At 49.8% G+C, this 25,365-nt stretch overlaps 1 protein-coding gene and 1 long non-coding RNA gene across 2 annotated transcripts in view; one reads left to right on the top strand and one right to left on the bottom strand.

The window, feature by feature from the left end:
• Positions 1 to 1,359: 1,359 nt before the first annotated feature.
• Positions 1,360 to 3,041, bottom strand: LOC136992518 (uncharacterized). Its single transcript, XR_010884803.1, has 2 exons — positions 2,904 to 3,041; positions 1,360 to 2,811 (listed from the first exon to the last, which is right to left on the bottom strand). It is a non-coding gene; the product is annotated as an uncharacterized lncRNA (long non-coding RNA).
• Positions 3,042 to 3,299: 258 nt separating this feature from the next.
• The window catches only part of ZSWIM5 (zinc finger SWIM-type containing 5), a 110,547-nt gene continuing 88,481 nt past the window's right edge, over positions 3,300 to 25,365 (top strand). Inside the window, exon 1 of the mRNA XM_067301121.1 lies at positions 3,300 to 4,002. Coding sequence (XP_067157222.1) covers positions 3,315 to 4,002 — 688 coding nt within the window. The 5' untranslated portion in view covers positions 3,300 to 3,314. The remainder of the gene's footprint in view (positions 4,003 to 25,365) is intronic.

Raw genomic sequence — 25,365 nt, 5'->3', positions numbered from 1 at the left:
CTGTTATCTCTGCAAGGCTCAGCCACTGTTATCCATGTTATAGAGGGCACAACATTAAACTACTGTTCAGAGTCAGAGCAAGGTCAAAGAGGCATGGGAGCATCAAACAGAGGGGAAATTGCCCAGGCCTTGTTCTACCCAGGAAAAGGCTGTGAGGGTTTCTGCTGGTGATGCAGTTTGGGCAAGGAGGGGAGAGAGGAGTGCAGCCACCCAGAGGTGTGCACGTGGGAGCGTATGAAGAGAGCAGCCACCCCTTGTGCTTGGTATCTGGGTACCCTTGTGGTAGCTATGGGCACTTGGTCCATGTCCGCAGCAGAAGAAAGCACAGAGATTTGTGTATCTGCAGCCTGATCGGGCCCTATTGCACAAAGATGTGGCAGAAGTGAGATATCCAAAACCACATGGCAGTGTCAGAGCTGAGAATGGACCCCAGCAGTCCTGGATGCTGGTTGTTTGCTTGATGCAGCAATGTACTTTCCTCCCCAATATAGCCAGAGGCTTGAGTTAGGGCTCGGGGACTGGTGTTAGGGCTTTTTCTGAGGCAAGGAAACCTGCGGAGAGCAGCTGAGCAGAGTGGGTCTCAGCAGGACTCTTTTCTACTCTCTTTGTAGGTGCTCTTGAAGTTAGTTTCTGGCAAGAGGAAAGCATGTTTTTTTTTTTCTCCTCATAGTACCTGCAGCTTAAAACTGGACTTCTAATTGAGCTGAAACCTAAAGAATTTCCCATGCTAGAACATTGCAGAGGCAGTAAGTGCATTGTAGAGCCATGGGGGCTCCAACCCCTTTGGTCAAAAAATTTTCTAGCCAGGCACTTACAATAAAATGCTTTCTGGGGCCAGTATGGAAAATCAGCACTTTGTGAATAATATCAGTGCTTGGGCCAGAATGGCTGAAGTTGATACGTTACAGCACAGAGAGACCCCGACCGAACAACGCCAAACGCAGGAGGGGAACTGAGGCTGATGGTGTCAGAGGCTCGGCAAATGGCTGGGTTATGGAAAGCGTGCAGTGAATTATTGATGTACCTAGTTCCAGGCTCTGAATGAGCAGCATCAGGGGCTGGGCGGGAGGCTGACATTTTGCATCCTTCCCTGGGGAGAAGAGGTCTGTCCGTGTTCTCCGGGAGGAGGAGAGCTCCCCGCTTGCAAAATTCAAGGCAGTAATGAAAAGAACAGGGAGAGACACAGAGACATGGGGAGAGAGGAAGAAATGCTCAGATGAAGAGGGAGAGAAAAAAATAGATTGATTTGTCTTTGAAATAACAGACTAACCCCCCAGAGACAGTCTGTCCACCTGCTGCACCGACCTTGCTTTGATTTGAATGTGGATTATATGTTTTATGCAGTGAAAAACCAGCTCATTGTGAATAACATCAGCGCTTGGGCTGAAGTCTAAAATCCTCTTTATTGGCACAGGCTGGGGACGACATAAGTAAGGACACTCAAGGTTGTCACTAGGTGAGCTCTGCAGAGACTGGCCACAGAGGGACTGGAAAAACTGAGGTGCCGCATCCAAGTGCTCCCACGTGCTCCCGTGCATCCCGCCTGAGCAAATCCGCCCAGCCACCGGTAGACTCAGATGCTGGCAGAAACTCCCGCACAGTCGGGCTCATGTGACACCAGCGCCTGCCACCTCCACGCCAGCAGTGCTCCATGTCCTGCCAGACTGGTGTCCGCTGGGACACCTCGCTCTGCCTTAGGGTGGGAGGAGGGTTTGGGATGGCCTTGTGGGATCCCTTTAGACAGTCAGAGAGGGGCAGAAGTGGAAAAAGCCCCCCCCAGTTCCCCAAGCTCCTGGTGCTGACCCATGAGCAGAGGGGATGAGGCAAATGCCAGCAGCTGCTACCAGCCGGTGGGTGTGATGAAGTGCCCAGTCCAACGTGCTCACAAGTGCTCCCCACTGCAGTAAGCCCTTATGGAAGGTGAACTGTCCTCCAGGGCGAGAGAAAGGGGGAGCAATTCCTGGGGAAAAGGTAAACCAGTCGGTGTGTCCCTCGTGCCTATTACCAGGCCCTGCCACAGGTCAGCACTGACCATCTTGAGCAAGACCAGGAACACCTCTGCCCTTCAGGGAAACCTCTTTGTGACCTTCCTCGATTACCATGTGGCTTATTCTCTAAAAAGGAGATCTCCCATTGCTGCGGCAGGAACTCTGGCCGTTCTTGTTACCCGCCTGAGCGTCTCATTCCTTCCTTCTGGGTCTAAGAAGACCTAAGGAGATCTTGGTCTTGATCTTGTGGCAAAGGTGCATCATTATTTCCTGTTCTCTAATTGTGTCGCCCTGTTTTTCCAGGGAACATACACTTGTTCTTTCAGGAAGAATAAACAGGTGATGTTGGCGGCAAGGGAGAAACTGGTAACAGTCTAGATGTGGCTGAAATGCAGGTGGAAGGGAATCGTTTTAAGATTGCTCGAAGCACTGAACCTAAGAGCGACAGAGTAAGAAAACTGAACTCTGAGAGCTACTATAACTCAAAGATTAGTCACCTAAAATTAGACAGGACAAAGGAAGGGGAATGCATTTCTGGGGAAAATCCTGGGCTGGCGTCCCCCCGGGCATGGGAGCTGGGTGACAGGCCCCGAAGGGCAGCAGCCGCCCCTGCTCCCCCCATCCGCCCAGCTCTGTGCGGTTCTTGGGGGGCTGCCGCAACCGCAGAAGAGTCGTCTCCCTGCTTTCCACGGTGCCGACGAGACAACACGCAACAACGGCCCTCGCGGTATCGCAGCCCCAGCTCAGGGCCGGGCAGAGCTCCCCTGGGGTTAGCACCGCCGGCGGGTCTCGGTTCCCTCGGGCTGAGTTTCCTTCGGGGATGCTGCGGGGTGGGATGAGCATGTTTACTACAAGGCTTTAGAAGCAGCAGCTAATCCTGACGCGCGCGGAAAGCACAGCGCGCTGCTCGGGTACCTGGTGCGAACCCGAGGGCCGGGTGCCGAGGGGAGCAGAACCCGCTCGGGGCTGCAGGGCGTTTGGGGGCGCAGGCCGTCCCGAGGGGCAGGAGGGTCCTCGCTGGCCGCCGGGCGCTTCCAGGACGCCGGTGGCACCGCCGGCCGAGCCTTGCCCCGCCGCTGCCCCGACTCAGCGCGGGCCCCGGTGCCGCGGCTGCCTCCGAGCCCCGCGGCGCGGCGCGGCCCCGGGCCGGGGTTTCCCACCCGGCGGGCGGGCGGGCAGGCGGCGGAGCCGGGCTGAGCCCGGGGGGCTGGAGGGGGCCCGCCCCGGCGGGGGCCGGCTCGGCGGCGGCGGCGGCGGGACCACCCCCTCCAGTCTCCACCCCCCCGCCGTCTCTCCTCCCCTCGCCCGGCTCAGTCGGTCGCAGCCATGGCGGAGGGAGGAGAGGGAGAGGAGCTGCTCCGGCCGCCGCTGCCCGCCGGCGCCCCGGGCCCCAAGCGCCTGTGCTCGCGGGCCTGCCCCGCGGGGGGTCCCGGCGCGGCGCACCCGCGGCCCGGCGCGGCGGGGGCGGGCGCGGCGCCGGGCGCGGGGGCCAGCGGGGCGCCGACGGCGCTGGCGGGCTGCTGCCCGGCGGCGGCGGGGGCGGCGGGGGCGGCGGCGGCGGGGGGCGGCGGCGGGGCGGGCAGCCTGCTGCAGCCCGAGTCGCTGCTGGACGCGGCGGCCAAGCGGGTGGCGGGCAGCTGGGCCTTCGAGCGGGTGGAGGGCCGCTTCCAGCGCATCCCCGAGCCCGTGCAGCGCCGCATCGTCTACTGGAGCTTCCCCCGCAGCGAGCGGCAGATCTGCATGTACTCCAGCTTCCAGCCCGGCCGCGCCGCCGCCGCCTCCCCCGCCGCCGCCTCCCCCTCCGCCTCCGCCGCCGCCGCCGCCGCGGGGGGGGGCCCCGCCGCCGCCGCCCCCGCCGCGGGCGCCACGGCCGGCGACGAGAGCCCCGCGGCCGGGCCGCCGCCGCCGCCGCCCGGCGCCGCCGCCGCCGCCGCGCCGCCCGGCGAGGGGCTGCCCTTCCGCCGCGGCATCCGCCTGCTGGAGACCGGCGCGGTGGACAACGCGCTGCAAGTGGGTGAGTGCCGCGGGGCAGCGCCGCCGCCCGCCCGCCCGCCCGCCGCGCCGGGCCTTGCACGGGAAACCGGCCCCGGCCCCGCCGCCGCCGTCGGGGGGGGCCGCCCGCGCTGCCCCGGCCCCGCCGCCCCCCGCACCGCGCCGCACCGCGCCGCCCGCTTTGTTTTCCCCGTGCGGGGGGGTCCCGCTCCCTTAAAAGGAAAAAAAAACCCGTGTGTGGGGGGGGTCTCCTTGGCGCGCCCCGGCCCCCCGGCCGGGAAATTAAATGAGGCGCGGGGACTGACACGTCGGGTGGGCTGTCAGGTAGCGCGGCCGCCCGCGGGGCGGGGACGCGGCGCCCGGCTTTTATTTGTTATCGCTGTGCTGGTTTTTGCATGGTTAAGCGGCCGTTGTGTGCGCTTGCGGGGGGGGGGGGGATTGCAAAGGGGGGGGCAATGCTTTTCCTCTTCCCCTGTCCCCTCCAGCCCCTGTCTCCGTCGGAGATCTGGCGTGCGTGTGCACGTATTTAAAGAGAAGCAAATTGTAGTGTTTTACATAAAATAATCTGCTCCTGGTTATTATTAAAAGTGATTGAAATGCGTGTTCCCATTAAAATGACATTAGGCTGGAATTTGTTTTGCAAATGTGGAAATGTAAATTCATCCTGTGCCAGGGTTTGGCGTGAATGAGTGAAGAGAGGGTGGGTGGGGTTTTTTTTGTTTTTGTTTTAAGGGATGGTTAGTTCTGCTGTGTTTATTTAAAGAGCCCTCCTTCCATTCGGGGAAAAACTGCTTTAAAAGAAAAAAAAATCACATTTGGTACAGTTTACATTCAAAAGGGCATTATCAAAACATTTTCCAGTTGAGGCATGAAAATAGAAAACAGAAAAAGAAATTTTCTATTACCTCTGAGGATATGTAGTGAAAATTCATGTAACACAAAAGCTTTTTCTCTGAGGGTATGATTATACCCTTTTTTTGTGAATTAATATTTTCTAAGGGCTGCGTTAAGATGATTAATTGTTCTGAGTCTGTTTAAAATACTTTGAAACTCAAAACCAAATAATTTTTTTTAGAGACAGAGAGAGAGAGAAGGAGCTCTGAAGGAACTTTAAAATTAGAGGGAAAAACCAGCTTGCTATGGGTAATGTTTGATTAAACTGCCTATCAAAGTGTGGATGCGAGCCGCAGCCAGCGTGGGAGATCTAGGTAATGGTTGCCTAAAATCAGGGCTGGTTCTGTACAAAGGATTTTTTTTTTAATTAAAGAGGATTTTTTTTTCTTTTCTTTTAAATGTGGCTCGGAAGAGGTTAATGTTGTAAACTGTCTGGGTGAGGCTGGGGTCAGGTGTGTGCGTGGCTTGCAAAGCAGTCCCGAAGTGGCAGCGGTGGCATCCAGCATTCAAATGCTCTCCCCGTGTGGTGTGCCGGCTCCTCGTCGCCTCTGTGGGCGCTTGCTCCCGTAGCGCCCGGAGCCGGCGAGCCAGAGGACGGGGATGGTCCCGTCTCCAGCATTGCACATCCCTTGACAAGTCTAAACCGTCTCCTGAGCTTTGAAATTAGAGCTCGCACCCGTTGTCTGCCGAAACGTAAGCTCTCGGGTGCAGCAGCACGTTCTGGAAGTGCTGGCGGCGGACGGAGCCCGCGTGCGGCAGCTTACTCGTTTTCGCAGCGCCCAAGGGGGGCAGACCGCTCGCCGCGGGCGTTTTCCTGGAGAAAGGTGATTTTGGGGTGTTGTCCTCAGTGCACCTCGTCTTTGAGCAGATGTGGTGCAATGGGACGGCTCCGTTTCTGCCCCCCGCAGAAGGCGCGAGGCCTGGGGGGGTCCAGGGGCCGTGACCACACTCCTCCTTTGCAGCACGGACGTGGGGGAAGGTTTGCACGAAGCAAAACGCTGCGAAGGGCGACGTGTTTGTCTCGGGCGGGCACGGTGGAAAGGAGATGTTTTCTGCCGGCTTTCCGCGTCCGTCCTGAGGATGCTCCCCAAAAGGTGAGGGAGAAGAGCTGGAGCCACCCGGGACGCAAACACGCTGTGCGTGTGTGTGTTTGCAATTAAGACAGGAACTTGGTTGTCGGCTTATATGGGAACCATTAAGCCTGGGAAAAAGCCCTGGCTTGCTTGATGCTTGGCAGTGCTGAATCAAAACTACCGTTCCCCTCAAACGATCTCTTTAATGGGCAACCGTGGGCTCGCAGCATTGCAACCTGATGTTTGCGTGGTGGAGATGGTCGCTAATAAAGATCAGATGTTTGTACAGTTGCATTTCTGACTCAGACCTGCGAAAAAAAGAAAAAAAAAACCCCAAATTGTACAGACATGAAATTCCTTCTCTCTGTGGTTGGAAAATCTCTTTGAAAAATTTTAAAATAAAATCCAACTGGAATGGCCTTGTTGGAGGTTGACGATGGCATGGTGGGGCGAGGGTTGGAGTCACGTGGACAAAATGTTTCGGTCTAGAACTCCCTTGTGCTTACAAATCTGGCAGGTTTGAGGAAAACATATATGCCCACGTTATCAGCTAATAATTCCTTTATGCTTAGTAAAACTTAAACGAGGCTTAAACCCTGATCTCACTGGAGTCATTAAACTGATTTTTTTTTTTTTTCTGCTCAGAGAAAGATCTTGGATGTTGAACACAGGCATCTTTGTCTTCTTAAAAACTGCTTTATTATTATGTGTACAGATCCCGTCTTTGTGTGTGTGTGGTGTGTGGGTTTTTTTTTCTTTTAATTTTTAGACAAATGACAAAAGCATGCAGGAAAGGAATGCAGAAATGCCAGGCTTAATATAAAGCATGCAATGGCATTGCATGCTGGGAATTCTAAAGGATACAAAACCTTTAACGGTGGCGGTTAATTTTTAACAAGTTCGCTCACATAAATATTTATGAACAAAAGTTTTACACCATTATCTCTTGGGTTCTTGGAGAGAGAAAAGACCTTCAGTGGATTTTGACAGTAGGCTATTATCCAGTATAACAAATTCGTGTTTCTAGTCTGCACTTCCTAATATAGTATAATACGGTTTGCCCTTGAGTTGTCGCGTCTGCCTATGGGCAGGCAAGTATCTGTGGCGATTTTGGGTGGGAGTTACTCTTTTCTAATTGCTTTTGGAAGGGTACTTTTACTGTTAACAGTAGGCATCAAGCTTGGTGTTACTCTCTACATTACAGCTAACCCCTTGGAAACGTATACGGTGTGTACCGCATACCTCCCCTGCAAAATAGGAACTCTCCAAGATAAGCCTTTGTGCCCCGATGTAGTGGTATGCAGTCCAGCCATAAGTACATATGCAGAATTTACTTTTGCTGTTAGAGCAACAATGAAGCAGAGCTTTAAAAATGCGCTGGCTTTGTAAACACTTGGAGCGAGCCTGGTTTTCCAAGCAGCAATTGATCCTGCATATTTTATCTGATGCTTTGCAGGTCAGTCCCGCGTACCTTCCCGCGGTGGCGTGCTGTTCCTCCTCTGGGTGATTAAGCTGGACATAGAGGCGCGGGGAATTTTCTAGCTCGGCTTCGACCACCTCCTGTTTGGTCGAAGACTGAGGGCGACGTGCTACCTGCAGGATGGCCTTCGGCGTTTCAGAAGCTGCAGCTTTAGAGCAGCCTTTGGCGTGGAGGCTTTTTGTTGAACTACCTCTTCCAGCTTTTATCGGAGCGTTTGTAAATATGCCCGTTGAAATGCAGCTTCAGAGGGGAAAATACTAATGAGTTACTGCGCTTTAAGGTGGCTGACACTGCTGTTAGTTTTTTCCTAACAGAAAGAGAAGGCAAGCATTTGGTCTCCCTCACCTGCGATGTAGTGTGGGGCAGAGTCCAAATTTGTATACAGTTGTTTTTCTTTTTCAAGATGTAGATGGGACGCTGCTTTATAGGGCTGTCTGTTTTGGAGAAAACACTTTCATGGGGCTCTCTAGGTCTGGTTAGGATTGTTTGTGTTTTATGTAAAGATTAGTTTCTTTCTGGGTCTAGATTTAAGACTGCATCCAGCAGAAACAGGTTTGGAAGGGACACCATGTTTCATGAAAACATTATTTTCATGTTGAAACCTGGTGTCCCCCATCAGCACACTACTAAGGGAGTTTAATTTTTCTATACGCTCTTAATTTTGGGGTGGAATGGTTGTACAATGTGTTCCCAATTTACCAATTCATTTTTATTTTATCTGTTTACAGGTAGCTTACTTTATCCTACCATGTATATTAAAATACTTTAGACCACATAAAAGGGGCCAGAAGAGGTTAATGAGTCCTATCATGATGGAAACTTTTGAACTTTTTAAACATATATTATGCCCTTTACTTTCCTAATTACTTTTTCTTAACATATATAATTAAAGTGAAGAATTGTTAGACATTAAACCTTATGATCTGTTTATTGCTGCTCCCTCATAGGTGAGATATTCCTTGAGTGTGTTCTGGAGTATATTACAGAAACTGGAATCAGAGATGGTTAAAAACACCAGAGTTTCTTGCTGGTAGTGCGGAGAGAGCTAGCAAAACTTTGACAGCTGGAATTTTAACTTGGATTTTTTTGAGCGGATTTATTTATTGGCTTTTGGGTCTTTTTTAGAACTGTAAACAGATCATCTGAAGTAGAGGCATCTTTTTAACTAGGTGGTTAATTCCTGCGGGCAGAATGGTGCTAGTTTAAAGACGCTAAGGAGACCTGAAAAATAAAGCACAAGAAAAATAATATTTAGTTTTGGCTTTAAGAAGAAGCAGGCTCGAAGACTCTCTTTTTTTCAGAGAGAACGTGTGACAAGTTCTGGTTTCTGGCATAAACAGGCAATGGGAGTTTGTTCGCAGCTTATGTATGCTTTTATCCGTTTCTGCTTCGCCAAGGTGGGAAACTGGCTTTCTCTGCTTCCAACATGCAAGTTGTTTACAGCAGATCTTAATTTTGGTCACAGAGAGAAGGAATCTTCTAGGAAATATTTAACTGTGCTAAAATTGCAGTAACATGAAACACATGTGCCTGTGTGCTTTGTTTCTGAAGCTTTGTGCAGGGGAATGTGCTTTGCTGCTATTTGATGCTTGCTTTGATGTTAGATGTTTTATGATTATTCCCTCTTAACCTAAGATAGGACTTTTGGACAGCTTAAAATATTAACGTGTCATCTGAGTATCTCTGTAAAGCCACATTCAGCTCTTGGGCTGTGAATTGCCACTTGTGGTGTGTGAGCTTTTAATTTTCTTTGGAAGCATATGTTAAAAAATCTTGTTAGCATTAGGATAGAAGAGAGTGTTTATGGGCTTATATATTTCGTTTAAATATATATGAACCTAACCTTGGAGAAGAACCTGATCTGGGAAGAAGGCAGTGAGTTTTCAGCGCCTTTCTTTGGCGGTTTTGGGCTTAACCTTCAGCTCCCCTGTCTCGGCAGCAGGCCTGTTGCACTCGGGCTCTGCTCTCCGTCTCAGTTTAGCTCAGAAAGCAAAATGAATTGCAGGGCTAATATAGTGCTGGCATTTAATTTTAGAGATTTTGCATTTAGGTGTGATGGTGAGCTCTATGTTTAGCTGTGATGCAAGTTTTTCCCCTTCTGCCCACTTTGCTTGAGATCGGAATAGCTAATGCTGCTAAGGAGCTGCAGTGATTTCGGAAGGAACAGCGTTTTGTGCGAGTTGGACATGCCTCGTCCAAGGTAGCCAAGCACAGGGGGTTTCAGCAGGAGCCCGAGACTCTGTCCTAGAGCAGCAGTGTTCATGTTGCTGAATAACGACATTTTGGGTTTGAACAGGGAAAATTTTGCCCTGGAAATCTAGTGGAATTGCTGTTCTTCCTGAGAGCGCAAGGCTCTGCTTTCTGTGCATCTGACCACACTCCGAGGAGCGGAAAGCAGTTGGGCTGTGCTGGGCTTACATAAGGGATTTTTCCTTGTTATTTTATGTTGTAGTCATAGTGGGATTTGATCCTGAGCCTTGAAACGTACTGAGGAGTTTTCTTCCCCTTTGGTGTGGTGGTGGGATCAAGTCCACGTTCTCTCGGTATTCAAAGTCGAAAGAGCTCCATTTCCTCCATAACACCAGGCCTTGCATAATACACCAGATGAGGCTTTTTTCCCTCAGAAGTAAAGCCAGTGTGACTGCTCTGGCGGCTGGCGGCCTGCTGCTCCCATAGCTTTGGGGCCCCTTGGCTGGTTCCTCTCAAACTTGATGGTGAGTCTTAAACAGCCCCAAAGTTCCTCTGGGTTTGGTGAAAGAGGTGGCCAAGCGGAGGGGAGACCCAAGCAAGTGTCCCTTGGTGGAAAGGCTGCGGTGGCTGTTTGGTCCATGGTGGCCCCGGGGGTTGCTGAGCGGGGGGTCGGCTCCCACCGTAGAGCCAGGGGAAGGGAGGCTTTGCTTGTTCCCCTGCCCTTATTTCTTATTTCTTATGCATATTTCTCCTTGGGGTGTCACTGGTGAGGTTCGCTAGAGACCTGGAGACACTCGTGTCCAGTCCTGGCTTTGCTCAGGAGGTGGCAGGCAGCGAGTCAGATCTGCATTCTCCCACCCACGCCTGGAGCGGGCAATTTTGTTTTACCCAGCCCTGAGGCACTCTTTGCAAGGAGCCGGAGGTGTGGAAGAGCTTTTCTTGAGGATATGGAAATGAACTTCTAGTATGTCCTTCCTCTCCGTTGGATGCCGTCCTGAAGAGGTTATATCACGGGTGTTGTCACACTCTTGGTCTTCTGGGAATGAGGGAAAGGGAGGAAAATAGCTTTTCTGAATAATTGGTTCCTGCCTCTGCTGAGTCTTGACTTTCTCCAGCATCAGCATCAATACAAAATTGATCTGTTTTCTAATGAAAACCAAAACTCAAAGACACGGAACCTTGGCTACGTTAATAAATGCTGCGAAACAAGCCCACCTCTTGCGTGGGACCAGTTTTGCCGCTGTCTCCTGCCACGGGTGCAGCAGGATGCGTGACCGTGGCAGGGTCCTGCCGTTCTTTGGGAGGGCGACTGGCTGGAGCTGAGGTGCTGAAACTGCTTGTCCACATGCTCGGAAAAGCAGGACTCGGTGCGTTTGCATTTCTGACCCGATCTTCACAACTGTAAGAGTGAGATGTATGGACCTGGCTTCTTGGGTGTTTGCAATTAGAGTTGGGAATGGGCCTGATAATGTCTTGCATAAACATATGTCTTGCAAAAGCAGTTGTGTAGTGCTTCCCTCCACTTGTTGGGGGGTGTAGGGGCAAAGCATCTTTGTGTTTTTACAATGAAATGTTCCAAGAGCGTGAACTCAAAAAAATTTTTTTTTTTTTTTTTTTTAATCCTGAAGTTTAGATACGAATAGCTTCCATTTGGTTGGTACTGCGGGAGTGTTTTATTGAATGCTGAGGATTCACCTGTGCATGACACCACCGCACTTCTCTCCCAAAGGATTTTCTAGTGCTTCGTTTTAAGAGCATTTGCTTTTTTGTCTCAAGCTTACAGCTTAGGAGTTCAAGCAGGATCAGGGTTAGTCCTTGCGAAATGGTGCAGTTCGAGTTGTGCACAAAATGATAAAATCCTGGGCTTTTCCTTGTTGCATTCTAGGTGTGTGTTGCCAGAGATTTTTATTTTTTTGGCTTTTCTCACATCATTTAAAAACAAAGCAACAAATGCGCTCGGGAGGCAGATCCGCCGGGATGCCGATTGGCCGGCATGCTGCTTGTAAAACTTGCATGCACGTATGTGGGTCCAGCTTTCAAAACCGGGGCGACAGGGAGGCTCATGACGGGCAATGCTGCACCGTGTGGCAAATTCGTGGGGGCTCTGCAGGGAGGGGACGCAGGCGATGAGACGTCAGGACCTTCTGGTACCCCTGGCCCGCATCCTCCAGCGAACACCGGCGTGGGGGCGACGGCTCACAACGCCAGTAGTAGCAATTACGCGTTATTGGGGTTGCGTGGTTTGAAGGCAGCGGTGGCAGGATGCTGCGTGCTGTGCCCCGACAGCAAGCGTCGGGACGCCTTGATGAAGATGAGTGGCAGAGCAACAAACGGGTTCCTAAGATAAATAAAATTTGCATTAATGGATTACAATGGCTTCGGATGCCAAATGAGAAGAAATGCATCTGGAGGATGAAAAATGAACGTGATTTCCCTTCTCTGTCACTGGTTCTCATCTATTTTGTTTTCTTTAAGATGATAAAGAAATTTTTATTTTATTTTTTTTTTAAAGCCGGTTGTGTTTATTTTGGTAACAGTTCATTGGCTGTACTGCGTACAGAAGCTTCCTCTTGAAAGTACTGAAACTGTATTAAAAGTGTTTTTGGCTGTCATCTTTTATTTTGCTGCTTCTTCGTTCCTTTCCCAAAGCTGGGCTGGTCCTGTATCGAGTACTCTGAATCTGCCTGGTAGTGTTTTCCCTGTGGTGCTCCGTATAAACTGGAAATAAAAAGGAAAGAAACTGCAGGATTTGGATTTCGACTACTCTTTTTGGGGTCCCACTGAAGCGTGAGCAGCCGCCTCGACCCGCACAGCCCGCCGATGGCATGCCCAGATGGGTTTCTTGTGATTAAAGGGGGAAATAATACCCCGGTGTGCGGAGAGGGATGGGGGCCGTGGGCGCCCGGGGTCTCCCACTTGCCTTGTCCCCGCTCGCGACGCTGGGGAACCGGCAGCTTGGCTGCTCTCCTTCAAATCTTTGTTTCTGTATATGTCTCCCAAAGCAGCGCCCTGTGCCGTTCGCGGGCCAGGCCACCCCGCGGCAGGACCTCAGCCCGGGGCACGCTCCGCCGCGGCCCCGGGAAACTGCAGGGGCCCCAGGATTTTGTTATATTCCCGCGTTGTTGAAATATTTCGAGCTCCTCAGCAGCCCTGGAATTGCTCGCCACCGGCACGCTTTGAAAAATCCACAGCAAGTGCGGAGCATCTGTCCGTGAAGGGGGAGGAAATCCCTCCCCCCCGTTATTATTTTCTTCCAATTGTCCTTGCTTGGTGTGGCTTTGGCTATTATGGGCTTGTAAAATGGAACTATATATGACCTTTTATCTTACGCGAAATAGGTTAAGCCATTTTTAAAGAAAGTGGTGGAGTCAGCAGTGCTGCTGAAGGAGCTGCTTTCGCATGGTTGATAGGCTGTGAAGCCGTTCAATGGACTTTGGTTTCAGAGACAATATCTGTTTAAATTAATCTTTGTCAGATACATGCCACTGCAGACAATTCAAATTCCATTTGCTTTCTGATCTCATAACAAAAAAGCACCTTACACTGGTTCTTTTATCATAAAATTAACTTTTGTCTGTGTGTCCTGGAAACAGGGGTGGCATAAAATCTAGTTAAAAGGCTCTGTTATAGGATGATTGTGTTTCTTTGTACAAGGCGGGCTTTTTTTTTTTTTTTTCCTGTGTGCATTTCGAAAGAAGAAGAGTGTTTGAGATGGATTAAGGAGAATGCCAGCAGATGGACAGATTCTGTTGTTGCTGCTGGCAACCATCTAAGCAGCCATTTTGAACAATGCTGATACCGGGGTACTGATAACACAAAGATGAGGATGGGATAAACATCCAGCCAGTTCCTCTTGCCCTGCTCGCTCGTCCTCTCTCCCTGTGCACCGAGGCTGCAGCCCTCTTAGTAGAGACCCTGGATGTTTCCAGAGAAGCACCTCATCCTCTTAGCTCTGCTGGTGGACATGCAGCCTTCTTTCTTTATTTTAATTTTCCTAATGCTTCCTGGAGACGTTGGCAGGTCTCTCCCGGGAGTGCCCATCTCATGGATCCCAAGGGCGATGTGCTACAGTGGTCTTGATGTTTGGGTACTTTGCAGCTGTGTTGCTCCTTACTGCACCCGAGTAGAGCTCAGGATGCTTCCGATATAGATGGGGATAACTTCCCTCCCTCCCTGCACGTTTTAAGTGTTTAATTATACAGTGTGATGGCATTTGGGTGGATTCTAGGGTTGGCAGGAGATGCACCATGAGTTGGATGAGTTTGAGATCTCTTTGCCTTTGCATCAAAATGATTAGTATGAGACCGAGATTGCAAACTGAGTTGATCCCCGTTGCACATACACTGGTCTCACCTTCCCCTTCTCCCATTCCCATTACTGCTGTCTCTTGGGTGTCTGGGGCGTGTTCTGGTCTAGGACGTACTGCTCTTGGAGGTCCTTAAGACCTCTATTGATATCTATTTGGCTTGGTGGATTTTTAGCACTGGAATCAGTGGCCTTATTTCTTTCTGTTGTGTTTCCCCTCTGTTCCCCATCTCCAGATAAATAACTTTTTCATGGATCAACCTCCCCCCAGCAAGCCTCATCTTTTTCTAATAAATCAAAAAAGGCCCTTTATTGTTTTACAGTAGGAGTCGGGCCAGGATGAGCATGGGGTTGTTCTGGGGAACCTGCCTGACTTTGCCCTGGACTCTGTCAGCGAGGCTCCCGAGCAGCCAATCTCCTGGCACTGTAAGGGTGCTGTAAGGCGAGTGTGGCTCTGAACGTGTGCCCCAAAGAGCCCACCAGGGGATACTGCGTGGCCTTGGCTGCTCAGCCCGAGAGCATCCCTGGGATGCTGGACGCATCTTGGACCAAAGAGGTGGGACCTCTGGTTGCTGCAGGAAGAGCCACAGGCCGTGAGGGTGATTAGTCGGTGACCTGCATTTGCAATTTGGTGTTTTGACATGCTGCCCATAGGACACCCCATCCCCAATTTCCAGGTAATACTGATGTGTTGTCTGCAGCAATGCTGTTGCAGTGTTTCCGCCGTCTGGGAGTGTGAAGTGGCCCAGATTGGGGCTGAGCCAGACAGCCAGAACAGGCACTGCGACAGGAACGCGATACAATATTTATACTGATTCCTAGCGAGTTGCTTTAGGTCAGGGATTTGCAGCTGATTTCCAAATTGCAGGTCTTTCAAATGTCCCTGGAGCTGCAGGGCCCCACGTGGGAGCCGAAGGTGACTAACAATAAGCCGGTGTTTTCTTGCTGCCTTCCAGTAATGCTTTGGATTAGTTTGTAGACCACAGGCTGCAACTTCTGCATATTTACATCGCAGCGTCTCTGAGACCTTGATGTGTGAGGTGATGCTATTCCTTTCTTCCGCAGCAACTCTTGCTGCAGCTTTTTTCAGTGAGCACAGTTAAGAATTTCTTTGGGATTAAGATCTGTACATAAAAATCTCAGAAAAATCTGTATGTACATGTACACATATATCTAATTATACACAGTACAGGAAACTTTACTGTGAAGTACCAGATGTGAGAATTAAAGCAGTTGGGCAAGCATTTTATGGTTTCCTTTTTTAATTTGTCCCCTGGGTCTGTTACATTTTGAGGTAAATCTTATGTTTTTCTTCTTTTTTTCCTATCTGAGAAGTATCTTCTCCCCCTTGAGTCTCTCCTCTTTAAGCCCTCTCTATTTGATCCATGAATCATGGGCTATCCGTATTTGACGTTCTTGCTAAAATAAGGGCATCTGTCCTGAAAGTTGGAAAACCGGGCTGTAAACCTCATTTGTGAAATGTTATTTTGGTGTGTTGGGGGGTTGTTGAGGCTGGCTGAGCTCTCTAAAGACCTCAAGGTCACAGAGGCACTGTGATGGATGTGCCACCAAGTGGGATGGTGAACCTAATGGCTTCTGATGTGCTGCTCGCTGTGTGTTCCTGTTCCCCTGCTTCCCACTGTGGAAAATATCACTTGGCAATGGCAGGTGTGAAGCAGGTGCTTGCAAGGATGATCAAGAACAAACTGAGTTTTGGAGTGTTTTCCAAGCTGGGGTTTCTGAATGGTGCAGAATGTAGCGTAGGCCCTTTGCTCTTTCCCGGAATCCCCTGGATGGCACAAATGTGTTTCCTCCCTTTCCTTGAGCGCTCTCCATCTCATCTTGAATTTGACTCAGTCTGCTTTAGCTTCATGGCCTCTGTCCTGCCATATAAAATGCTCTTCAGCCTGGCGCAGGGTGAAACACTCTTCAGGCTGGCTCAGACATGCTTGTGAGCAGCCAGGTCATTGCAATGCAGGAGCAGGTTCAGTTGATGGTTTATGAAGTTGTGGCTTCCAGAACCGGGGCACAGCACCGCAGCACTACTGCCTGCTGCGCTCCCCTGTGGCGCAAGGGCAGTTGGCTCTTCAACCATCACCGCACGCGCATGGCAAAGGGCAGCACGTCTCCTTGCTTTCTGCTGCTTCAGCATCAGGGATGGATGAGGGAGTCATCAGGCTGTTCCTGTGCAGACAAGATGTGTCGGGAACAGATATTTGCTGCCCAGTTATTTGGAAGAAGACAGGAAGTTGGTTTCTCATCACATCCTGACCATGTTGCTGCAATCATGTGGGATGAGCAGGTATCTTCAGAGGCATCGCTGGGTCCACAGTGACTGAGTAGCAGCCCCCATGTGGTGCAAACAGCCGTTATCTCTAAAATTCAAAATGGTGACTTCATTTGAAAGATTCGCATGCTTAGCACCTTGCTTAAGTTGTAAGTTTTTGCTAGTGGCTCACAGTGGGCTAATTTCCAAGTGGTGTATCAGAAATGTAAATGGGGAAGTCATACCCTGTTGGAAGCATGTTGGTGCTATGCTAACTGGGAGAGGGAGCAGAGAGAAATTTTCCTCTGTTGTCTGTCTTTATTGCAATAAAAATCTGCTGTTACCTAGACCCTGTAAAATCTTTAAAACTTAAAAAAAAATCTGAGCAGGCTGAAGGTGAACTGGTAAATGTTCTTAGCCATGGCTCCATAGTCCTTGACTTCTGCTACAGAAAAGAGAGTTGGTGATGTGGGAGAATGATTTCATGATGTGAAGGGAATGGCTTGGGATTGTCCAAATTTGGAGGACTTGCTTGAAAACACTAGTTTTCCAAGAAGGATGTGCTTGTGGGACATGGAGGGCTCTTCCTGAAATGGCCAATGTTTCGTTATTCTTTTGCAGTTGAGTATAGCATGGAAACTAAGGCTCAGGCAAATAAAATCAGTGCAGAGAACCACTGTTCTGTTACACTGACAGACCTTTTCCTGGCCAGAGGAAGAACTCGTATGTCACATATTCCCTCTGCAAATGGTGTTGTCTTCCCTCAGTGCTACTGGTGCAACCCAGCAGCTGTAGGGGTTTGCAGAACGAGACGAAGGATTTAGCGGGCATGACTGCTTCTGACGTGGCAACACTGCACTTTGGAGAGCGTCCTGGAAATGGGATCCAAGCCCTTGGTTTTGATAAGTGATTATTTGCTGTGTGTGTTTGCCATGTCTGAAAGAGGCACAAGGCAGTAGCCAGGCTTTCCCTCCCCGTGCCGCCCGCCTGCCTGGGTCTGGCTTGTTTCTGGTGGCTTCCAGCTTAGCCCAGAGCCTGTGGTTCGAGCGCTGTGCGAAGTGCCAGTGTCTGGGAGGCTGTTTTTCCTCACCCGTTCCCACACCCATGCATCGGTCAGCCACTCGATGGTTTCCTGGACTGTGAGGTTTGATGAACCATTAACCTAAAAATGCCCTGAGTAGGAAGAAATGTTTCCAAGGTCTAAAAATCTTGTGAGGCCTCTGAAGTGGAAATGAGAGCTGTGGTTTGCCTGAGTGGCTTTTCTTGCTGCTGGCTTTGCTGTGAACTGGCTTGGCTTTGCGGGTGCGAGGGCATGTTTGGGATCTTGCAGAGACGGGAATTCAACCCTCCAGGGCCGGGTCTGCAGGAGAAGCCGCCTTCCAAGCAGATGTCCTTTTGGCATGAGATCCAGCAGGTTTTAAGACAGAACGTCCCTGCATGCTCCAGAGAGAGCTGCAAGTACTAAAATAAATAACAGCCTAGGAATGTCTGAATCCAGCTAAGAATTCTTGGGGAAAAGGATTTGGCAATCGGAGGCTGCGTCCGTGGAGGATGGCGCTGGTGGAGGGTGGTGCCTTCAGCCGCTTGCTGTCCCACTGGCTGTTCCAGGTGAGCCCTGAGTCCTGCTTTACATGGGGAGGTGGGCTTGTGCAGCCCCTTCCCATTCAGGGCAGCGCTGTGCCCAACTCAAGCACTGAAGATACCACTCCCCTCCTTGTCTGCTACTTTTCCTGAAAAAGGGCTCTTGAACGAGAGGCAAAGCAACTCGTTTTAAGGGATAACGGCCCTTCGTTGTGTCAGCCAGATGCAGCTTTAGGCATGTGGTTGTTATGCCATGGCTGCGGTGTGGTGATGCAGTGAAGCAGGGGTTGGGTGGCTGCAGGAGTGGTCCCCCACCACCCGGAGGAGGATGGGATGGATGATGCTGCATATGAAACTGGAAGATGGGAATCCACATGCTCAAAGCAGAGCTGACTAGTGTTTGTCCGAGGTTACAGGACATTGGTTATGAGACCTTGGTTACAGGTCGTCTGAGTTTATGGGACCTGCCGGTGTAGTGCAGACCTCCTGGAAAGCCTGGGTTGCTCTGGGGAATCTGGTGCAGAGACACCCAGGTGGCAGAAGGTGGCCTTTCCTCCTGGAGGGGTTTGGTGGCTTTCCCATGTGCTTCTGCTCTGGGTGCTGCAACTTGGGAAAGAGCTGGCAGCAGAAACCTGCCCCCATTTTCACAGTAGCAGCATCTCTAGGGACTTCAAGGGGTTTGGCTGGGAGCAGCTGGAGAACGTAAGAATGGGTGGGTTATCCTGTGTTGGCCAATGGGTGGATACTTAAGGAAAAAAAAAGGAAACGCAGCCAGAGCAGAACAGTGCTTCCCCTGGTTACCTGTGGTGTAATGCAGCCAGTAGAGCAGACGCGGCTGTTGGAGAAACCAATGCTTCTCTACCCTACTTCAACGCTGTCCTAGAATGGTGCAATGAGGTTTGGGAGGAGGGCAGCGAAGAAGACGCTAGGACTGATAGAGCTGTAGTTTTCACAGGCCACGAGAACTGTATTAATAAAAAAATGAATGTGTTGTAGCACAAGACTTTTTTTTTCCTTCCTTCCAATCTCAATGTTCTTGGCAGTTTGACTTTGCTAAATATTTTAACACTTTTCTAATTGGAGGCTGAATTAATTTCCCCATGCTAATATTTGCACAGGGTTAGCATGCCAAAGGAAGAAGCCTCTCTGAAGGGCTTTCCGAGCTGTTTGGGTCTGCCGTGTTGTCTGTCCATCTCCGAGGTGCCGGAGGTTATCGGTTGGGTAATAGCCTCGCAAGCACTAGTGTCGCTGTCGTAGGGCCTTGGGATATTTGCTGGAAAGATCAAGGACTTTGTCCTCCTGAGACTCCCCGTGGCTGTGACTTTTTAGATTTTTCAGCAGGGCTTGTGGGGTGTGATGGAGGGATTTGCAGCCTTTGGTGAAGGGGGCAAGCAGAGGGTGTCCCGTGGACCGTCCTGGAGCAGGGGGTGTCCCGTGGACCGTCCTGGAGGGAACCCCACTGCAGGGTAGCCTGGGATGCCGAGTCTCATCTCTTCCAGCCCAGCATTTGCGGGCAGCGTTTTTGCATTTGGAGCATGCAGCCGTTATCAGGATGTTAGGTGAAAGGTTTTCCTTGGAGCTCAAGAGAACGTATTTATCATTTAAGAGGGTAACTTAGGGTGAGATAGAAAAAGAAAGAAAAGCGGTCTAATCTTGCAATTTAAATATATTTAAAGATTCCCTCTGTTCGAGGCTGCTTCCTACCCTTGATCAGAAGGAAATGCTGTTAGCTACAGAGTGGAATAAATCGAGGGCACCCTTATCTGTGCAAGATAAATTACTATTGTTTAGGAAAGACACTCCAGGGATTGAAGAATTTAATTAAATACACAGGGATTATGAATATGCATGTAAATTAGACAATCTAGATATGACATGGCTACAACTGCAGGGAATTGTTCGAACTTAAAAGTGTAATCATTCTTTTTATCAGTATGTGGGGACGGGTAGCAAACGAGAAGACTCCCGTTCCCGTTCTCCTCCGACTTGGCTGCGCTCGGGTCACTGAGCAGCGGGAATTGCCCGTGGCGGGTTTGTCGCCAGCCCCGTGAAGACGGTGCGCTGGGGCCTTTCCCGCGGCCAAATGAGCCGCGGTGGCCCCCAGAGACCCAGGGGTGCAAATGTTAACTGAGGGGTTTATTTCCCCCAGCCCGCAATAGCTAAGTGTGAATAAGAGAAACAATATGGAAAGGTTTTTTTCAGAATTGAGACTCCAAGAAATTCAGAGTGAAATGTGAAAACATGCTTGTGCTACAATTACCGTCAAGTTTGGGGAGCTTGTAACAGCAGGGTAACTGTACTGAACAAAGGTAGGTTGTTAAAGGGACATTAACTGCAATACACGGTGTTGCCTTTAATGTTTTTAATTAGCAAATTTTAGAAGTAGCATCTGCTGACATTGCAGAGAGATTTGTTCTGTTCTCCTGCCTGCTTCCTTTGTCTGACTTCACCTCCATCCATTTGGTTTCATTGTCTTACTAAAATCAGTTTTCTTTATAGTTTGAGTCCAGGACTTGCAGCTGAAGAAGAAAGAAATCATTACAAACCCTCTGCCCTTGAGTTTTTTTTAACACCCAAAATGGGCAGAGAGACTTGGGTATAATCTGACTTTGGGCTTGACTGGACATTTAAAAAAAAAAAAGGGGGGGGGGGAAGAGACTGGATCTCAGTGGGATGTTGTGCGTTTCACTGATTTCTCCCTTCCCCATACCCCAGCCTTGTTCTTTTGAGGGGTTTGGGTTTTTTTTTTTTGTTTTCCCCCTTTTTTCCATTTTTAGCTTTCCAGTCAGAGGAAAACACTGTCTCCGCTGCCTGGGAGTCGGAGCTGTGTGAAAGGACTGGTTCGGATGGGGGACCCCGTTGAGTCCCCTCCAAGTCAGGGAATGGGAGCGGAGCCACTTCCTGGGAAGCCAGGGTGCTCCGTGGAGCCCGGCAGGTGCTGCTGCCCCGGTCTCGGTGTCCACCTTCCTTCCTTGAGGGCTGATGGTGTTCGGGAGCTCAGTCCCATCCTGTTCAAGCCATTTATCTCCTATTTATCTCTTTGAAAATGTGATTTTCCAACCCTTGGTTTGTGGGTTTTGATTTAAAAAAACCCAACCAAACAAAAAGAAACCCTAAGCTGAAAATGTGAAAGCTCTAAAGCCTCCATACTGCACATTTTTCAAAAGCCTTGGAAGACTTTGTTTTCATCAAGGAAAAATATAATGGCAGGAGTATATTTGTATGGGCACGCAAGTGCACAGAGATGGGTTTGAACATTTGTAATAAAGTATTTCTAATAAAAATTTAATGTCCTCAAGACAGTGTTATGGTAGCTCATTATTATTAAAGGTCATTTGAAGAGTATTGATCCTAAATGTTACCGCTGAATGTAAACTTTGAGTGTTGCAGTTATTAATGTATATTTATGATCTATGGGACATGTGTAAAAGGAAAATGAGAATATAAATGGGATGGTGAGCTCATTTGTTTCAGAATTGCCAAAGGCTGAGTTCACATAATCCAACTCAGTTTTGAGTGTTGCTTTCTTCTTCACGTTATGTAGATTGAGACTTATTTTTTAGCTGGCAAGATCTTTTAGTACTGCCTCAGAAAGAGAATGACTGCTTGAATTTTCAGGTCATACCTGTGGCAGAGCCTGAGCTCTGTATCTGTTGCTAAATGTATGTCGGGGAACAATATTCTGTGTGCGGCTTTGATGCTGACACAGAAGTGCCAAGGGCTGAACTTTGTGTGTGACCAAATTGCTAACATACGTAGGAGCTCAGAGAAGCATGTATCTACTCTGAGTGTAATTAGAAGGTTGTGTCAGTGAAAAGCAATTACGTTTTTTTATTAAATTAATTTAAAACATTAAGGCTGTATACTGAGGGAGCAGGTGGTACTATATTTATATTTTTGCTATACTGTAATGCACCTATGTTTGCACATCTGAGGCAGAAGGAATGTATTTGCAGTGAATTTTAAGGCTCTTTGTATTTAAAAAAAGGAAAAAAAAAGACAAAAAACTGTGGTGGCAGGAGGAAGATAAACGGTGCTTGTGATATTTCAAAGTCACATTAATCTTTTTTTTTTCTTTCCAATTTTTTTTTCCTTTTAATGTATGACTTTCTCCAGGGAAATTGTCTCCTCATTGACTGCAGCGGATTAATGTGCACAGATCAGCTCCTGCATTATTTTTCTGTTTTGACAGAGTGATGATTTTTGTAAGCGCATCCTTTTCTGCCAAGATTACAACTTGTGTTTTTTGGCATTTGGAAGAGTTCCATGTTAAGAAGTGGCAAAAAAAACGGAAAGCCAAATTTCTGAGGCACAATGCTAGGAAAAAAAAACTGCTCGGTGGGGACGAAGTTAGGGTTTTGGTGGCAGCGATGGGAAGCTGCGGGAGGCTGGCGGGGGGCAGCCATGTCCGGGACCCCTCGCTGCTCCTCGTGCTGCAGGGGCGCTCCGTATTCCCGCATGAAAATGGGACGTGGTTGCTGGCCTCCCATTGACGGTCTGGCGTCGGCGGTGCGGTGGGATACTACCCAGCGGCACGAGGTAGGCAGCCCTGGGCGCGACCATACGGAGCACACGCTGCTGCTCGGATGAACCCTTCCAAAGATCCCGCTGTTCCCTGGGCCTGTTGTTCTCAGTGTATTTTTCTTAATTGCAGTTAAACATGCATTTTTCTGGTGAACATCAGTAAAGTCTGCTTAAATACAGAAGTGGCGGCTGAGCCAGCTCTGGCCAAACTGTGTGAGTGGACCATGTAATGACAGATTTTTTTTTTTTTTTTTTTTTTCCTCTTTTCTCCCTGTGGCTTCCACAGTATCTCCGGGCATGAACTTGACATTGCATTTCTGATGATCGTTGCATCCTGTTTTTAATGGTTTGTCTAGACAGTGCTGACACAACTATGAAAATAGTTTGGTGACCTAGTCTAGAATTAGTGTGCGTAGAGAAATCAAACAGAGCTTCTCATGTTTGCAATCAGTTTGAATGACTATATTGTAGGAAAACTTAAGAGGGAGGCAGATTTGGAGTTGCTCCAAAGAGCAAATCGTGAGCAGAACGCGTCCAAACAAACCCGGGCGGTGAATATGGAACGGGTAGCGAAAATGCCCATGTGCAGGTCTGGGAGCTGTGCGGCAGGTTTATGAAGGTCGGAGTAAGGCTGGAGGTTCCCCGTGTTTGGCCCAAAGTTCAGCGGGGAAGTTTGTAACCCAGACTCTGAACTTTGTGATGTTGTGCCCTGTGTTTGGAGAAGCTTTGTTGACACAAAAACAATATGTTCCTTGCAAATAGTGTCTTGGATTAGTAATTTGTGAACTTCAGGGACTGCGTTGTGTCCGGTCGAACAGCTCAGAAATACTTGGCGTGCCGGCACTGGTAAGGGTCAGCAGCACAGTCACACTGGGCTTTTAATCTGGTCCTGGGTTTCAAACCAGTTCCTACACTGCTTGACTACCACCCTAATGAATGTGTCAGCTGCTTTACTTAGATTACTAAACCCGGGCATTTTAAAATAATGTAAGTCAGCCTGCCTGTGGGATCATGGGGATACCTCTGCAGATATGTCCCTTCCATCGTGGAGTTTGTCATCCAATGATGACTTGGGCACCCTGGAAGAAGGGTGCGATTTGAAACAAGGCTCCTGGTTTTAACATAGCAGCAGCAGAGCTTTGGGGCTGCTTTGGGCAGCGGGTGGTGGCACGCTCTTTGGGTTTGGCAGCCTTCGAGAGCCGACTTGCTGCCCATGGAGGGACCGATATCTGAGATATTTCAAAGGGCATTCCTGGCCCATAGTGGGAATGGGGGGAAAATGGCAGAAAGCTGATATGCAACTTTTGAGCTGATATGCAACTTTTGAGCTCATGTGCAAGGAAATAAATGAAGTGTGAAAGAGAGTTGTCTGTCCGTCCTGTTCATTTAAGGCTAGGCTTTGTTTGTGCAGAGGTAGTTTTGCTTCGGGGATTGCAGTCCGGAAAACACCAGAGCCGCTAGCATCTCGGTGCGGGGTGGGAGACCCGCAGCTGGGTGTCGCGCAGTGGGATGTGGGGCCGAGCTGCGCCCCGCGCCGCAGCAGAGGCCGGTTGGGTAGAAGCCGTGTTTGGCTACGGACAAGGTGTGCGAGTGCTTGAGCGTCAGATGATGGCCTGGTGACTTTCCGTGCCCTCGAACCTTTGCAGAAAGGCCGTCGCGATAGCCGAAGGGAGCCGGTCGTGACATTTGCAGGCCTGCAGGGAGCCTGGCCCATCTGCGCGCTGCCGTTGGAGGAGGTGTTTCGTGACTACAATTAGTTACGTGCTCGAAAAAGGAGGAAACAAATCTTAACTGAATTGGAAACCCTGTGAAAAGGTCACACTTCTGAAAAGCCGTACATTTTAAGACCGCTCAGCGCTGCAAAGCTGCCTTTGAACTGCAAGTGTAGGAGTTTAACACCCTTGCTGCAGCTCTAGGCGCATTAAACCCGCAGAGTGGGAAGTGGTGGCAGGGTTAACCCTCGCAGGGCTGGCCTGTGGCCTCGGACTGGGGGCTCCTTGGCTTTTCTGCGTGCCGAGGGTGAGGTCTGAGGGAGCTGCATCCCTGCTAGGTCCCTAGAGGAAGGCCACCGTAACTTGCTGCCCAGGGATGGCGAGGAGCACGGGTGAAGGCAGCAGTGGGAGCCCAACCCTTCTACGAGGCCCTAGAGCATCCTTGCGGGAGGGAGATGTTGGAACTAGAGGAAGCTCCGGCTATTGCTTGAATTTTGGTGGGCGTCAATGGGCCATGTGAGGGACTGTTTCCCAGGGAACCATGCTTCCCCAGTGGAAATACGTGGCTTTTAAAAGACGGGGTAAATGTATTTCATCTTGGGTTTAATCAATATATTGTGCTTGCTTAGTTCTTTTGTCTCAGAGGTTCCCCTGGGCAGGCTGGAACAGGCTGCCCATGTTAGTGATTTACTTTTCTATGATAAAAAAAATTCTTTTTCTTGGATGCCCTTCTTAGTTTTCTTTCGCTTGGGCTCTTTAGAGGCTTGTTCCTTCGCTGTTCCTCCAAATCACCCAGTTCCCCAGTGTGCCAATGTTGTCTTTGCTTGTGTCTTTTCTCCTCTGCAGCCACAGGATTCCCTCACCCCAGTGAACATCGATAGTGAAATTCCTGTTTATCACCCGGCCTGCTATTAACGTAGGTAAAACCCCTTCATTACAGGCTATTAGTTAGAGATTGTAGGTGCTAATGGCTTCATTCAGGAGTATACCAGGCACTTGCAAAATCCTGCTGATGTGCAAGAATCGATTGCTATTGATCAGTAGTCCCTAAGCACGGGCCAGATGTTTTGAAGAGGCTTTAATACTGCTCACGGAGCAGCCAGCTTCTTTGCTCCAGTCCCTTTTTATCCTTTGGACCCTGTCAATTCTTGTGGATGAGGAGCCCAGATGTCCACCCGCAAAGTCGAGGCCGGGGCAGTGGGCACAGGAGTCCTTGCCCCCTCACTGGACTCTGCTGTCTGTTCAGATGAGGTGTCCTACCTGCACCCATTGCTCAAGGTCTCCTCACCTTGCGGGACATGCTCACGGACGTGTATTGTGCCCTAGCTGCAGAGGGGTGGGACCTTCCCCAGCTGCACGA

This window comes from Apteryx mantelli, chromosome 8, assembly GCF_036417845.1.
Source record: "Apteryx mantelli isolate bAptMan1 chromosome 8, bAptMan1.hap1, whole genome shotgun sequence".
Classification (NCBI taxonomy): domain Eukaryota; kingdom Metazoa; phylum Chordata; class Aves; order Apterygiformes; family Apterygidae; genus Apteryx; species Apteryx mantelli.
The sequence above is the reverse complement of the archived record's forward strand: the minus strand, read 5'-3'. Positions and strand labels throughout refer to the sequence as shown.